This window comes from Pogona vitticeps, chromosome 15, assembly GCF_051106095.1.
Source record: "Pogona vitticeps strain Pit_001003342236 chromosome 15, PviZW2.1, whole genome shotgun sequence".
NCBI lineage: Eukaryota > Metazoa > Chordata > Lepidosauria > Squamata > Agamidae > Pogona > Pogona vitticeps.
Window position 1 is genome coordinate 12,733,673 of NC_135797.1, and position 14,591 is coordinate 12,748,263.

Consider the following 14,591-nt stretch of genomic DNA (forward strand, 5'->3'; position numbering starts at 1 on the left):
TCTCAAAACCGGGAGTGACTTTCCAGATTGGGAAAAAGCCAAAGCAAAAACGTGAAATTAAGAGAACGTCACCTTTTCAAGACAGCATAGATCGGTTTGTCTACGTATGTGTGTGGTTCAAAACCGGCACTGTGACTCCCAAGGGTTGACCACCCTGCACCAGGCGCCCTTTCATTGCATTCGACTCCCCATCATTCCCAGAGTAGCCCCTCAGCAGATGCTGAAAAATGTGGATAGTAGCAAACACCCTCTTCACAGCAAAGGTTGTCCATAATAGCATGGTCTCCGGCTCCCTCTCGTGTCCAGCCCTGGTAACTTCATCCTTAGACGTATATCTTTCTAGGATTTTTCTCAGATAAGTGAATCAGCGGATCCTGATCCTACGGATAAGGGGGTCCCACTGTACTTACGATTTTGAGATTTTTCCCCCCACCCTTTTGTTTGCTTGTTGCAATTTCTGGCTGATTCCGGGCTTGGTGTGACCCCTGGAAAGGGATTGGGTTGAAAATCTGGCTTGCCGGGGATTGCTTACCCCGAAGCTGATAGACTAATGGTTAATGGGTAAGCTCCTAAATTTATTGCTGAGCTAAGGCTCTCATCTGCTCTTCCTCCCTCCCTCCCTCCCTCCCTCCCTCCCTCCCTTCCTTCCTTCCTTCCTTCCTTCCTTCCTTCCTTCCTTCCTTCCTTCCTTCCTTCCTTCCTTCCTTCCTTCCTTCCTTCCTTCCCTTTCGTTTCTCAGGTGCTGCCCAACTGATGTGGTTTGAGAAGCTCTACGCCTGGCTCCAGTGCGTGGAGAAATACTTCATCTACCCGGCCGTGGTGCTCAACGCCCTGACCATCGACGCCCACTCCGTCAGCGGTCCCCGCCAGGATAAGATCTGCATCTAGTAGGTGTCGCTCGCACCCTTCCTCGGAGGCGGCTGCCTGGTCCGTACGGTGGGGGAAGGGATTCGAACCCAGGTCTCCAGAGGCCCAGTTCAGCACGGCCCCCCTGCTCGCTCTCAAGGTTCCCCCCCGGGGGTTCCCCACCTGGGTTCCCCCCGCTGTACGACCAGCCATGAAATCTCACTGGGAGCTGGCAAGAACCACCCACCCTTTGAACCTCTCAGATACGGTAGAACCCCCATATCCACAATATCAGAATCCCCTGGTTTCACTTTATCCACGGCTTGAAAATATTAAAAAACATTAAAAGAAAAATGCCAGAAATGTCAATGTCATCCGGACGTAATCAAAAAGAGCGAGCGATGTCATTACCAGAACTGGCCACTAGAAGGAGCCGGAGGATGTGTGCTAGGCATGCTTGCTGTCGAAGGACGCGTCGGTCCCTCTAGGGGCCAGTTCTGGTAACGCATTGTTGAAAATACGTACGTCTAGTGTTTGCTGTGATCCTGCAACGTTCGGATATGGGCTGTAGCGGAAAACCCGGTCAGGATAGTTGTAGGGAACATAGCGTGCAGCCTTTCAAGAACCGTAGCAGAATTGCTGCTTTCTGTCGGCTTCTCTCTTACTCCTGGGCAGAGGGAGCGAAGGACTCCGGCCGGATCCTCGACGCCACACCTTCTCGCCTCTCTGCTCTTGCTTTTTTTCCCCCGGGGGGGGAGGCGCTTCCTGAGAGGACACTTTTGGCGCGGAAAGCACAGCGCACGAGAAACTCGCTCCTCTCTCTGGGGCTGTTTGTGCGTTGGGAAGGGTAGACCCGTTGCCAACCTATTCCGCTCTCCGTTTTTTTCCCTCCCTCCCCTCCGCCGCCCCCCCCACAGCTGCCGAGCCCTCCTCCTCACCGTGGCCGGGATGAAGCTGTTGAGGTGCTCCTTCTGCTGCCCGCCCCACCAATACGTCACCCTGGGGTTCACCGTCCTCTTCTTCCAGTTCGACTACAAGCAGTACTCCGAGGGCTTCCTCACCGACTACTTCGTCATGTCCATCCTCTTCAGCAAGGTATGATGGGGACCCCAGGGGCAGCGGGAGGGGGTCAGGTCTCCTTTTTGGGCCAGACGGGGGAACCTCAGGGCATACCAGCCGGCCGCTTCCCCTTGGACCTCAGCTTCCCCCGGAAGGTTCGAGGGGCTTGGCGATCGGGAGCTTGTGGGGTCCCCCCAGAGGTTGTAGGGCTTCAGAGACCCAGTGGCCGAGGACAATGTGCATTGTAGTCCCGCGGCATCAGCAGTGCTAAGGGTTTGCCGTCCCTGAACTGGGGTGAACGTTCCAAGCATCGCGAACTGATTTAGCATCCAGGGTCACGTAGTGGGTAGAGCGGCGGGCTGTAACTTTTTAAAACGAAGGAATCCATGGGAATGTACGCAAATTTATTCATACATAAATAGGAGGCAGACAGAGTACATCTCAGGAGCTGCCTGGATCGGGGACCAGCCTGTTTGGTAGTGAGAAGATATGATTCAGGCTGGTGGTTTTGGTTTCATTTACAGTGGTGCCTCGCTTGACAATGTTAATTCGTTCCAGAGAAATCGCTGTAGAGCGAAAACATTGTCAAATGAAATAAAAAAGCCCATTGAAATGCATTAAAACCTGGTTAATGCGTTCCAATGGGCTGAAAACTCACAGTCCAGCGAAGATCCTCCATAGGGTTGGCCATTTTCCATGCCTGTGCAGTGAGGAATCCATCCCTAAGCACAGCGGGGGCCATTTTCTTCAGCCAAAGGCCATTTTGAAACCCGACGATCAGCTGTTTTTGATCGTCGTAAAGCGAAAATCATCGCTAAGCGAAATTCCCCCATTTAGACCATCATTTAAAACCTCATCATAAAGCGATTTCCTCGTTAAGCAAGGCAATCGTTAAGCGGGGCACGACTGTATTTTATTTCCCTTTGTTTCACTGTGTTTCGTTCCGTTTCGGCTGCTTGATTCTGAAGGACTTCAGCAGGTGTGGAAGAGAAGAAATCCCGTCTTCTGGAACGATGGGGTCCTTTGAGGACGTGACCCCTTGTTATATGTTTCCCCCTCTCTTTCCCCTCAGCTCTGGGATCTCCTATACAAGCTGCGCTTCGTGCTCACCTACATCGCCCCGTGGCAGATTACGTGGGGCTCGGCATTCCATGCCTTTGCGCAGCCTTTCGCCGTCCCTCGTATCCTTTCGCCGTGGGGGGCGGCCCGAGGGGTGGAGGTGGTGGGCGTAAGGGGGGTTCCCCGACGCATGGAGTGAAGAGAAACGGCTCTCCTCGCCAACGGGGGGGGGGGGGGGACCGAAAGCATCTCGTAAATCAGCTGCAGATTCAGGACTGGACCTGCTCGCTTTTCCCAGTTGTGCTTCCCAAACTTTGGGTCCCTGGAGGTTCTTGGACTACAACTCCCAGAAATCCTGGCCAGCACAGCTGGTGGCGAAGGCTTTCGTTTTAATCCAGGAACATCTGCGGACCCATGACTGGGAATCCCTGATCTTATAGGGCTTCCTTTTCCCAGGGGTCAGGGCGGACGCAGCCTAAACGGTTTAAAGAAGAATTTCTTTCCTTGAAGAATGGGGTTCGTACGTAGGTTGCTCTTGGCTGGGTCTATGTGTCCTGTCCCTTGGCGAAAAATCATAGTGTTGCAGTGCGTTACTTAGATGGTGTTCTCTGGCACTGCACAAGTTGAGAAGAGAAGGGCGGAATATAGTATAGCGATATCGGTGTGGGATCAATTCCAAGCCCCCACCTCACCCCGCAGTTACCAGAAACTGTGGATATCACAAACTCTCTATATAGCATAGTCTCTGGTTCCCTCTAGTGGCTGGTTCTGGTAACACACCTTGGGAGACACGTATTTCTTATAATGCTTTTGTTTTGTTTTTAAATATGGTGCCAGTGTTTCCTTGACCACTGTTGTTCCCAGATTCAGCGATGCTGTTTGTCCAGGCTGTTCTCTCTGCCCTCTTCTCCACCCCTCTTAACCCCCTCCTGGGCAGCGCCGTCTTCGTCATGTCGTACGCTCGCCCCGTCAAGTTCTGGGAACGGGACTATAAGTAAGTGACGAGTTAGTGGATGAGGCTCGGAGCTGGATTTGTTTTAGCATCAACACCGAGCGGTTTATGTCCTGAACTGGCCTTGCAAGATTCTTGCATGTGTATAAATTTAACCTGTGTCGTCCCTTCTCTTCAGCACCAAGAGAGTGGATCACTCGAACACGCGACTGGCCACACAGCTGGACCGCAACCCAGGTGTGTTTTAAGGTCGTACCTGCAAGTGGAGATGTTCGTGCGGGGTGGGATGCATATTAATCAGCTTCCTCCCCCAGTTATAAAAGTATAAGCAGGGTGGAAATGCCAATCCATATACCTTTGTTCCTCCAACTACCGCCCTGTAGCATCAAACTGTATCAACATGCAAGCTTATGTGCTGGTTGGAGAAGTCCACCATCTAGTGACTGACAATGGTACTGCAGGTTTCAGACTAAGAGATGCTCAAATTTATTATGAGCTGATGTATTTTAGAAACCAAATAACCACCAAAAAAAAACCCCCTCCTAGGGTTCCTTGCCATAGACATGCCAAGTTTCAGGTGTCTGGATTCCCTGGTTTTGAACCTGTGCCTCAGACAAACAGTTCCCTTTGTTACTATAAATCGCTGTGCTCTTTTCCTCATCTCTACCTGGCTGTCAATTAAAGCAGTGAAAGAATGTATGTATTGCTAGTAAGGAAGCAGAAAAGACCCACAGTAAATTTAAACATCTCTGGAGTTTGAAGTCTGCAGTACCATCCTCAGTCACTAGATGGTGGACTTCCCTAACCAGCGCACAGGCTTGACGAGACTAAAGTGTAAATTACTCTCACAGTCTCTCCTTGAATGGTTTCTTCAACCATTAAAACGTCTTTTGCCCGCAATGTCTGGATTTGTGTATATTTTTGTGCGCGCGTGTGTGTGTGTATTGGCAGGTGCGGATGACAACAACCTGAACTCCATCTTCTACGAGCACCTCACGCGCTCCCTGCAGCACACTCTCTGCGGGGACCTTCTGCTGGGGCGATGGGGCAATTACACCACTGGAGATTGTTTCATCCTGGCGTCCGACTATCTGAACGCCCTGGTGCACCTCATTGAGATCGGCAACGGTCTGGTCACCTTCCAGCTGCGAGGCCTGGAGTTTCGTGGTGAGTGTCTCAGCGGAGGGGAAACCCGGCCCAGCCCAGAAGGTGCGGCTGAAATCCCATAGGGCATTCTGCCTCTAAAACCAGGGGGTTTGCTGTTAAACTAGGGGGCTCTTGACCTAAAAATGGGGTAGGCCATCTCCAGCCAACGGGTGACCATTTTTCCTGCCCCGCCACAGTTTGGGCATCACAGCCGTTCCTCGGCGTGAGCCCAGGAACCAAGCCGACGGTTCCTTTTGCTAGGAAGGGAAACCACGGATTAATACTGCTCCTCCTGGCTCTCCCGCCGAGGATTTTCTGCAAGGACCCAGCAGGAAGGGACGCATCACTTGAAGGCTTCTAAAAGCAACCACCCTGATTTCTAAGTTCAAAAAGAGGGTTTTTCTCCCCTGGAAGCACAGGATAGCGTTCGCTGGAGAAATAGATGGCCATCATGCCATTACCAGAACTGGCCATGAGGTGGCGCCAGAGACCATGCACTGCATAGCATTTTTCATTAAAACAGCGTTCTGCATTTTTCAGCCTCTGCCAGGGGTTGGCGTGGAACCGTTTCCCTGCAGATATGGGGTGTCCCAATTTCTGCATTGACTGAGGGGAGGAGAGAATCCAGTCCTCCCAGTGCCTTCCAGAGCCAGAACTGGAGATCCATTCTGGGACCCCCTTACCCTCCAGGGTCTACAGCAGCCTGGGATCCCCACCGGCAGACTCACGGGGCAGGCGCTTCCTTTTTTTCCCCCCAGGTACCTACTGCCAGCAGCGAGAGGTGGAGGCCATCACCGAAGGGGTGGAGGAGGACGAGGGATGTTGCTGCTGCGAGCCGGGCCACCTGCCCCACATGCTGAGCTTCAACGCGGCCTTCGGGCAGCGCTGGCTGGCCTGGGAGGTGGCGGCCACCAAGTACGTTCTCGAAGGCTACAGCATCAGCGACAACAACGCCGCCTCCATGCTCCAGGTCTTCGATTTGCGCAAGATCCTCATCACCTACTACGTCAAGGTGAGCTCGGGGCTTCTGAGGGCTGACCCTCCCTTCAGGACGGGGTCTCTCGGGGGTTCACCCCGCTTTCTTTCCTCCCCTTATGGCCATGGTTCCCTCTTATCTGCAGCATCGGTATCTGCTGATTCGCTTTTCCACGGTCTGAAAAGAGAAACGCCGAATGTATAGGTTTTTAACAATGAAGCTGTTACCCGAACTGGGCACTAGAGGGAGCCAGAGACCAGGCTAAGGATTTGCTAGGGCAGTATGTCCCATGTTGTCATGACCAAAACTGGGCACTAGAGGGAGCCAGAGACTATGCTAGGCATAGTATTTGCTATTATAATAGTTTCTTCACCGTGGCCTCTGTGAATCCCATGCAGGAAACAGTCGTTGTGTGACTCCACAGAAGTCCACTCTTAAGACCCTGTTTGTTCACTATATTCCACGGTTTTTTTAGTGTCCGTGTGGACCTTTTAAACCGTTGTTCTCGGATGGGGGGGTCTTACTGTACCGTATTGAATGCTATACATTGCATGGTGTTTGCTTCCTCCTAGTGGCCGGTTGTGCTAAATGCACCCTAGAAATATGTATAAATATGAATTTAATATTTTCACTCAGCCGATAAGTGAATCAGTGGATACCGATCTCGCAAGTAGGGGGCCCTACTGTACTACTCAGGTGGTCTTTCCCTCCCCTTCTCCCCCACCACCCCAAAGGATCCCAATCGGGAGCTGCTGTGCCAGTGGCCACTGAGTCAAGCGAGCCATGAGTCAAAAATGTTCGGGGGGAAAGCAAGTGAGCCCAAGACGGAGCTGAATCCAGTCTTTCTGGGCCAAGTCTGAAACCACAATCTGTAGGGAGGCGGTGGTGTCTCTCCAGATTAGACTACAACTCCCATCAGCCACTGCTATGACTTATGCCGGTTAGATGTGGGGGGGTATGGTCCAACGACCGCTTTCCCACCCAAATAAAGAAGACAGAAGCATGTTTAGCCTTTAAAGACTAATTGCTGTACAGTAGGACCCCCTTATCCACGGGATCGGTATCCACTGATTTGCTTATCCACAGCCTGAAAATATTAAAAGCTCTAGAAATATATATTTCTAAAAAGGGAATTAGCAGAACAGACCACGAAAGTGAAACAGGGACCACGCTATGTATCGCACTTGGTATTAAAATAGCGTTCACTAGAACCAAAGGGTTTTCATCATCTGCGGGGGAAGCTTGGAGCCAATTCCTCCCCCCCAAAAAACATACAGGAGTCTTACTATATTTTCATGTGAGCTTTCACAGGCCAGTCTTTCGACGGTGGAAGAGGTGTCTATTGGGATCTTAATGCCCCCCTCCCCTCCCCATCTCTTCCTGACCCCACCCCCCCCTTGCAATGCTCCCCCCGGCAGAGCATCATCTACTATGTGACGTGCTCTCCGAAGCTGGAGGAGTGGATGGGTAACGAGGGGATCCAGGAAGCGCTGCGGCCCTGCACCTCCCTGAACTACGCCGACAGCGACCCCACCTTCAACCTCAACATTGACGAGGACTACGACCACCGCATGGTGGGGATCACCCTGGCTTCCTTCTGCAACGTCTACCTGGACTGGATCCAGTACTGTGCCGGGCGCCGGGAGAAGGTGCGTCAGGGGAGAGGGGAAAGCCAATGCGTGGGAGTGGCCGGCTTCTATTGCCTTAAATCTCTGCTGGGAAGTCTGGGTCCTTGCACCCGGGACCAGGTGCTTTGCTCGCTCGCCGTCTTTTGCAGAGTTTGGAATTTCTGGTTAAATTTCTCTCGCTGCGCATCGGAAGGGCAGGCACGCGCAGAGTACAATGAGGTTCGGGTTCCCCAGAGTCAACCAACCCACCCCTTTCCTTTTCATCCACTGGCACTTACGGTCTCAGTTACGTTCCTGCGAGACGTGAGCAAGAGAAGGCATAAAAGGGCTTCGTGAATTGCCACGGAACGGCCTGCCAGCAGACTCGGGAGAGAGACGAAAGAGGCACAGAGCAGAGAGGCGGGCTTCCCTTTTGAGTTCCGAGGCAGGGCGGGGGCCATTGGTCCGGGCTGGATTGATTGACAGCCAGCCCAGCCCAGCGAAACCAGCAAGGTTGCAATAAAACTAAGATGGTTGGCCTTTGGGGCCTTTCGTGGTTTTTAGTTCAGTTGTACGCTGTTCTTCTGTGCTAAACTCGGGGCCTGGTTTGCTTTATAGTAAGATCAGAGGAATTTACTCAGAAGCCCCTTTAATATTTCCAAATAATTCCAGAATTGCCCGGACGGCAGGCAGTGAATGAATCGGGTCATTCTTGGGCAATTAATTCCCTTAAATGGGCTGTAAAAATCAGTTATCTCAGCGGGCAGAGAGAAGGAGCAAAAGGTCCGGTAGTAACGCGTCGTTCTCTCCTAGCAGCCCGTGGACCGAGACTGGAACTCGCCTCTCGTCACCCTCTGCTTCGGCCTTTGCATCCTGGGCCGGCGGGCGCTGGGCACCGCCTCGCACAGCATGTCTGCCAGGTGAGATCAGCCTCGGGGTGGGAGGGGGAGGCCCTTCGCCCCAGCCTCTAGCTGCGCCGGTGCAAGAACCAGGGCCGTTAGGGAAGGGGGGCCGGATCAGGATCGGCTTTTGAGTTTAGGCAGCTGCCTGCAAGACGTTGTCTCCGGGGCGGCCCTGCCTGAACGCCTTTCTCTCTCTCTCTCTCTCTCTCTCTCTCTCTCTGCAGCCTGGAGCCCTTCCTGTACGGTTTGCACGCCCTCTTCAAGGGCGACTTCCGGATCACTTCGCCCCGCGACGAATGGGTCTTCGCCGACATGGACCTCCTCCACCAGGTGGTGGCGCCCGGCGTGCGCATGTCCCTCAAGCTCCATCAGGTGGGCTCACCCCCCCCTTGCACACTCCCCGTTGTGTGCAAGCCACAGAAAGGATGCTTTAAAAACACTACAGGGTGGCATAGAAGCATCACGCTTTGCTTTTATAAAATTTTTTTTTAACCAAGATCTGTTTCACGTCCAAGAGAAGGAAGCCGCTTCCAGAGGCCCCTTGGCCACAGGGCGCTCCAGTTTTTAAAAAAGAAAAACTTGGTACCTTCTAGGGCTAATATTCAACACAATCCCCAGGTTTTCCACCCCTCCTGGTAGGTCCCTTTCTAACTGGCGAAAAGCAGGCGGCCCCTTCACAGGCACCTTGCGGCTGCAAGTCAGCTTATTGAAATACAGTGGTGCCTCGCTTAACGATTACCTCGTTAAACGACGAATCCGCTTTACGATGAGGTTTTTGCAGTCACAATAGCGATCGCAAAACGATGTTTAGATAGGGAAATTTCACTTGATGATGATTGGGGAACCGATTTTTTGCTAGACTATGATTCTAAAACAGCTGATCGGCGGCTCTAAAATGGCCGCCCGCTGTGCAAAATGGCCCTCTGCTGTGCTTTAGGACAGATTCCTCGCTTTACAGGCACCGAAAATGGCCACCCCTATGGAGAATCTTCACTTGACGCTGAAGTATTTAGCCCACTGGAACGCATTGAACCGGTTTTCAGTGCATTTCAGTGGGCTTTTTCGTTTCGCTTGACAAGGATTTCGCTTAACAGCGATTTCAACGGAACAAATTATCCTCATCAAGCGAGGCACCACTGTACCTTTAAAAATAGAAGACGTTTTTATATTTTTAATAATTGAGTGGAGCCGCCAGGGGCACAGGAAGGCCCCTGGATGACCTGCTTTCCCCATAGGGCATAGTTTGTTGTCTGCCACCACGTCACCCCAGATTCACGGCGACTTCCCAACGTGTCCAGTCCTCAGCCACCCAGCTCAGCTCTTGCAAACTCAAGCCTGTGGCTTCTGTAACTGAGTCCGCCCATCTCGTAATGGGGGTCTTCCTCTTCTCCTACTGCCTTCCATCCACCCTAATGGCCTTTCCCGGCCCATCCTGCCTTCTCATGCGGTGCTCCCAGGACAGCCTCTGTTTCAATATTTTTTTTGCCTCCAGAGAGAGAGAGAGTCCGGGCTTGGTTTCATCTAGGGCGGCTGACCCTCTAGAATTGGCTTCCACAAAAAAAGAATCCAGGGATAGGTGGCCAACTTTCATGGCTTTAAAAGGCTTTAAAATGATTGGGGGGGGGGGGCAGAGAAAGGCTCCCGGCGGCTCTTTCAAGGCTTGGGATCTGAGCCGGGGAAGAGATCACTTGCTCTGTTGTGGGCCTTTCCGGTCGGCCGCTGGGGACCGTGTTCGAGTTCAGCGGCCCTTCCACCCAATCCACCTTCAGTTCACGATTCCATTGTCGTACCGCTCCGACAGTTAAGAAGTGATGCTTGATATTCAGTCTAAACTGGGCTTCCTGCCGCTTGAGTCCTTTATGACGTGTTTGGCGCTCTCGGAGGATCGAGGACCGATCCTGCCTCTCCTCTGGACGGCTGCCTTTCCAGTATTTGAAAAATCCTGACCGCCTCTTTTTTCCGCTGCCTCTGTTTTTTTAAAGGACCATTTCACCTCCCCGGACGAGTACGACGACCCGGCGGTGCTGTACGACGCCATCCGGTCCAACGAGGAGAAGATGGTCATCTCCCACGAGGGCGACCCAGCCTGGCGGAGCGCCATCCTCACCAACACCCCCTCCTTGCTGGCCCTGCGTCATGTGATGGACGACGCCAGCGACGAGTACAAGATCATCATGCTGAACAAGCGCTACCTCGGGTTCCGGGTCATCAAGGTGGGCGCTCCCGACCTTCCCCTCTTCCGCCCCGGTGGTGGCCGTTCTCCCTGCCGCGGATACTGGAAAACGCGGATGAGAGCAAACACTATTATCATAGCGAATGCTCTACTACGTTGCGTGGTCTCTGGCTCCCTCTCGTGGCTGGGTCTGATAATGACATCATGGAAAATGGACTTGTTATTTCTCTAGTGAACTTATAGATTAGAACCTCCGTATCCGCGGGGAATCGGTTTCCACATCCTCTGCGGATGTGAGAAAACAAGGAACACTATCTCAGTCCCTTTAGTGGCCAGTCCTGCTAACGTCATGGTTAAACATATATTTTGGGGATTTTTCTTTTAGTGTTTTTAATATTTCCAGAGCTTGGATGAATGAATCAGCAGGTACTGATCCTTGTGGATAAGGGGGGACACCGTACATAGAAGTGGTTTCCCTTTTCCTTTCCAGGGGGAGCCCTGGGACGGAGTCCAACGGACCCGAAGCCCCCCAGGCTGGCTCTTCCCCCCCCCCGAGAGGCCCAGTGGGGATTCAAACTCCCAGCCTCTGACTCCCCAGCCAGAGAGCAAAGCTACTTACCCGCCATCTGAAAATATTTAAATTATAAGAAGGATCCTAGAAACGTTTATTTCTAAATATGACGTTCCAAGAACCGGCCACTAGAGGGAGCCAGATGCATAGCAGTCCCTATTATAACGGCGTTTGCTAGAGTCCGCGTGTTTCAGCATCCGCGGGGGGGCTTGGGACCCATTCCCCGTGGATAAGGAGGTGCTACTATAAATGAATGCACGGATGGATTTCCCTTTCGGCCGAGCTTCCTTCCCTTCCTGTGTGTGTGTGTGTGTGTGGGTCCGGCAGACCAGCAATCTCTTCTCTGTCCTCGTGTCACAGCATGACACATCTGTCTCCTTTCCCCCGCCCCTTCCTCTCCCTCCAACCTCTGCCCCCCCCCATTCCAGGTGAACCGGGAGTGCGTGCGGGGCCTGTGGGCCGGGCAGCAGCAAGAGCTGGTCTTCCTCCGGAACCGGAATCCGGAGCGCGGCAGCATCCAGAACGCCAAGCAGGCCCTCCGGAACATGATCAACTCCTCCTGCGACCAGCCCATCGGGTACCCCATCTACGTCTCCCCGCTGACCACCTCGTACGCCGGCGGGCACCCCCAGCTGCGCTCGCTGTGGGGGGGCCCGGTCAGCCTGCAGAACCTCTCGGCGTGGTTCATGCACAGCTGGGAGAGGTAAGAGCCGCCGGACGGGGGCTCCCCTTCGCGCCGTCGGCCACGCGGAAGCCCTTCCGCCCTTTACCTTTGGGTTTTAAACTGGATTCGGAAAGCGGGCCCCTCTGTGAGTTTCCCTCCTCCGGCGCGAAGTTCGTTCAGCGACATGGGGCGGGTCATTGGAACTCCCTGCCACTCCCTCCCTCTTGGCTGGCCTTCCTCAAGCAGGCAAAACCCTTTCTCTCCAGGCAAGCTTTTCCTTCAGTGACGGGCTGCTTGAGTGGGGTTTTTAAATGGGTGGTTTGTGCTGTACTGCTTGGAATGCGTGTTTTTGGTGTCACTTTTCCCCCCTTGTGTGTGTGTGTGTGTTTGATCCTCTTTCAGCGTCTATATCCTGACTGTTTTTAGGCTTTAAATATTCTTTTAATGATGTCAACCGCTTTCAGTCCTTCTCAAGGAGAACAGCGAGATCAAAATACGTTAAATAAGCAAATATATAATTTTTTTTCTTTTTCACCTACTTTGTAAGGTTATTGCTGTGAGTTTACAATGGGAAGGAGGAGAGCCACTCCGGGCTCAGTAAAGGAAAAGCGGGATAGCCAAAGCAACCATATTATTATTATTACAAGAGAATGCCACAATAACGGCTGGGGATCAGTTCCAAGCCTCCCCCCCCCTTTTGCAGATGTTGAAACCGGTGGAAATAATTAAATGCTATGCATTGCATGGCCTCTGGCTCCCTCTGTTGGCCAGTTCTGTTAAATACATCATGGAAATAAGTACCATATTTTTCGCTCCATAAGATGCACCAATTTTTTTAGGAGAAGAAAACAGGAAAATATAATCTGTTTTCTTCGCTCCATAAGACGCACAGACTTTCCACCACCCCCTGTTTTGTGGGAAAAAAGTGCGTCTTAAGGTGTGAAAAATACGGTATAAATTGGTATCTTGCGTTTTTTAATTTAGAATTTTCAGCCTGCAGATAAGCGAATCAGCAGATAGTGGGGATCTACTGTATTAACGCTATTAGTTGATCCATCAGGAGCTTTTTTTTCTGTTTTGTTTTTCACCAGAATGTTTTTTTTTTTATTTTGTGTTTTGTTATTTGCCCCAAAGCGCTTATTTCAGCCAGGAAGGGGAAGACGCCAACGGCACGTTGCCGAGAGGGAGGGGGGCGAAGCCTGCAACTGCATTTCTGCCGCCTGAACTCAGCTCTGCCTGATTCTTTTTTTCTTCTCCTCCCCCCGACAGGCTGCAGAAAGGCTGCGGGGCCGGTTGTAACAGCGGCGGGAACATCGAGGACTCGGACTGCGGGGGCGGATCTTCCTCTCTCAGCAATAACCCCACGGCGCACGGGTCTCAAGTTCCGGGATCCCTCATCCACAGCGTGGGACTCGGGGCGGCGAACCCGGCCGAACCGGCGGTTCCTGCCGTCCGACCTCAGACGGGTAAGGCATCCTGCTCGCACTGGGAGATGTGGAAAGGCCGTAGCATCCCCCCATATCTGCGGTATCGGTATCCGCTGATTCGCTTCTCCGCGGTCTCAGAAGTTTGAAAAGATTAAAAGGAAAATCTTAGAAATATACCGTATATTTTTTAAAGATGGAAGTGAGCGCAACGGTAGGGAGCTTATAACCAATGCTCTTATAATAGCAAACACTATACGTAATGTGGTTAGCGACTCTTTCTAAGCGGATGAGTCCGTGGATGCCGATCCCGCACATAAACAGGTTCCACGGTATCCGTTGCTGTCCGGCCCAGCCGATCCGGTCTGTGCATGTTTAGAAATGTGGTTCTTTCTGTCAGATGGCCCCCCGGGGGCCTCGCCGTCGGTGTGTGGAGGGCTCCGTGGCCCAGCGATGTCTCGTGGATATGAAATGTTCGGAAAAGGAACGAGGGATCTCTCCTGCAAATAATCGAGGGCCCGTGTGTTTCCTCCGACCTGCTAAAAGCACTCTTCTTGTCTCCGCAGAACCGGAACCGGGCCTTCCTCCTCCTCCTCCTCTGAGTCAAAGCTGGCTGGTCCAGCCCCCGCCCCCGACAGTCCACGCGCTGAACCCGGGCGAAGGACGCCCCCCGCCGACGCCGGCCGCCTCCTGGCCCCCCGGGCCGCATTTCTTAGGAAACCAGCTCTCGTGCGCCGGCTCCTTGGCTTCGGTGGCCGAGGGGACGGGACGTGCCCCTCTGCCTCTCCGACCGGATCTCGGGAACCCCTCCGCCTTCGCCTACGAGGGGCTCTGCGGCAAATGGAGCCTGGCCAGCCGCAAAGGACTGAACGGGCTGGGGGGCGGCGAGACGGACGCCTCTCCCGCCACCCCCCCGCCCCGCCCCAAGGACCGCTCTTGCTTATCCCCTTCGGCAGCGGCTGCGTCAGGGACCCCGGCGGTTGCGGACAGTCCGAAATCTCAGGTACGGCCCTCGTCTCTGTACCCTTTTTCCTGCCCTCTTCCTCGGAAGCCGCCACACACACACACACCCAGCATTAACCCCTAAGCATGTGCAAAGTGCATCTTCAGCAGAGGAAAGAAAGAATTCCACACCATCAGGTGGATTCTGGTTCAAACGTGGTTTGAAGTTGGCTTGTTTTTTAAACTAACCGTAGTTACTGGCAAGAAGAG

General features: G+C 53.0%; 1 protein-coding gene across 2 annotated transcripts in view; it reads left to right on the top strand.

Annotated features, from left to right (window-relative positions):
- PCNX3 (pecanex 3) overlaps window positions 1-14,591 on the top strand; it is a 33,634-nt gene that overhangs the window by 16,714 nt on the left and 2,329 nt on the right. The window contains exons 21-34 of one of the 2 annotated variants that reach the window (XM_072984274.2): window positions 740-887; window positions 1,764-1,941; window positions 2,978-3,086; window positions 3,829-3,958; window positions 4,095-4,153; window positions 4,868-5,083; window positions 5,821-6,074; window positions 7,457-7,687; window positions 8,459-8,565; window positions 8,772-8,919; window positions 10,530-10,760; window positions 11,720-11,994; window positions 13,225-13,421; window positions 13,946-14,382. In XM_072984274.2, the coding sequence (XP_072840375.2) occupies window positions 740-887; window positions 1,764-1,941; window positions 2,978-3,086; window positions 3,829-3,958; window positions 4,095-4,153; window positions 4,868-5,083; window positions 5,821-6,074; window positions 7,457-7,687; window positions 8,459-8,565; window positions 8,772-8,919; window positions 10,530-10,760; window positions 11,720-11,994; window positions 13,225-13,421; window positions 13,946-14,382 (2,720 nt within the window). The remainder of the gene's footprint in view (window positions 1-739; window positions 888-1,763; window positions 1,942-2,977; window positions 3,087-3,828; window positions 3,959-4,094; window positions 4,154-4,867; window positions 5,084-5,820; window positions 6,075-7,456; window positions 7,688-8,458; window positions 8,566-8,771; window positions 8,920-10,529; window positions 10,761-11,719; window positions 11,995-13,224; window positions 13,422-13,945; window positions 14,383-14,591) is intronic. The other variant, XM_072984275.2, reaches the window with a different exon arrangement.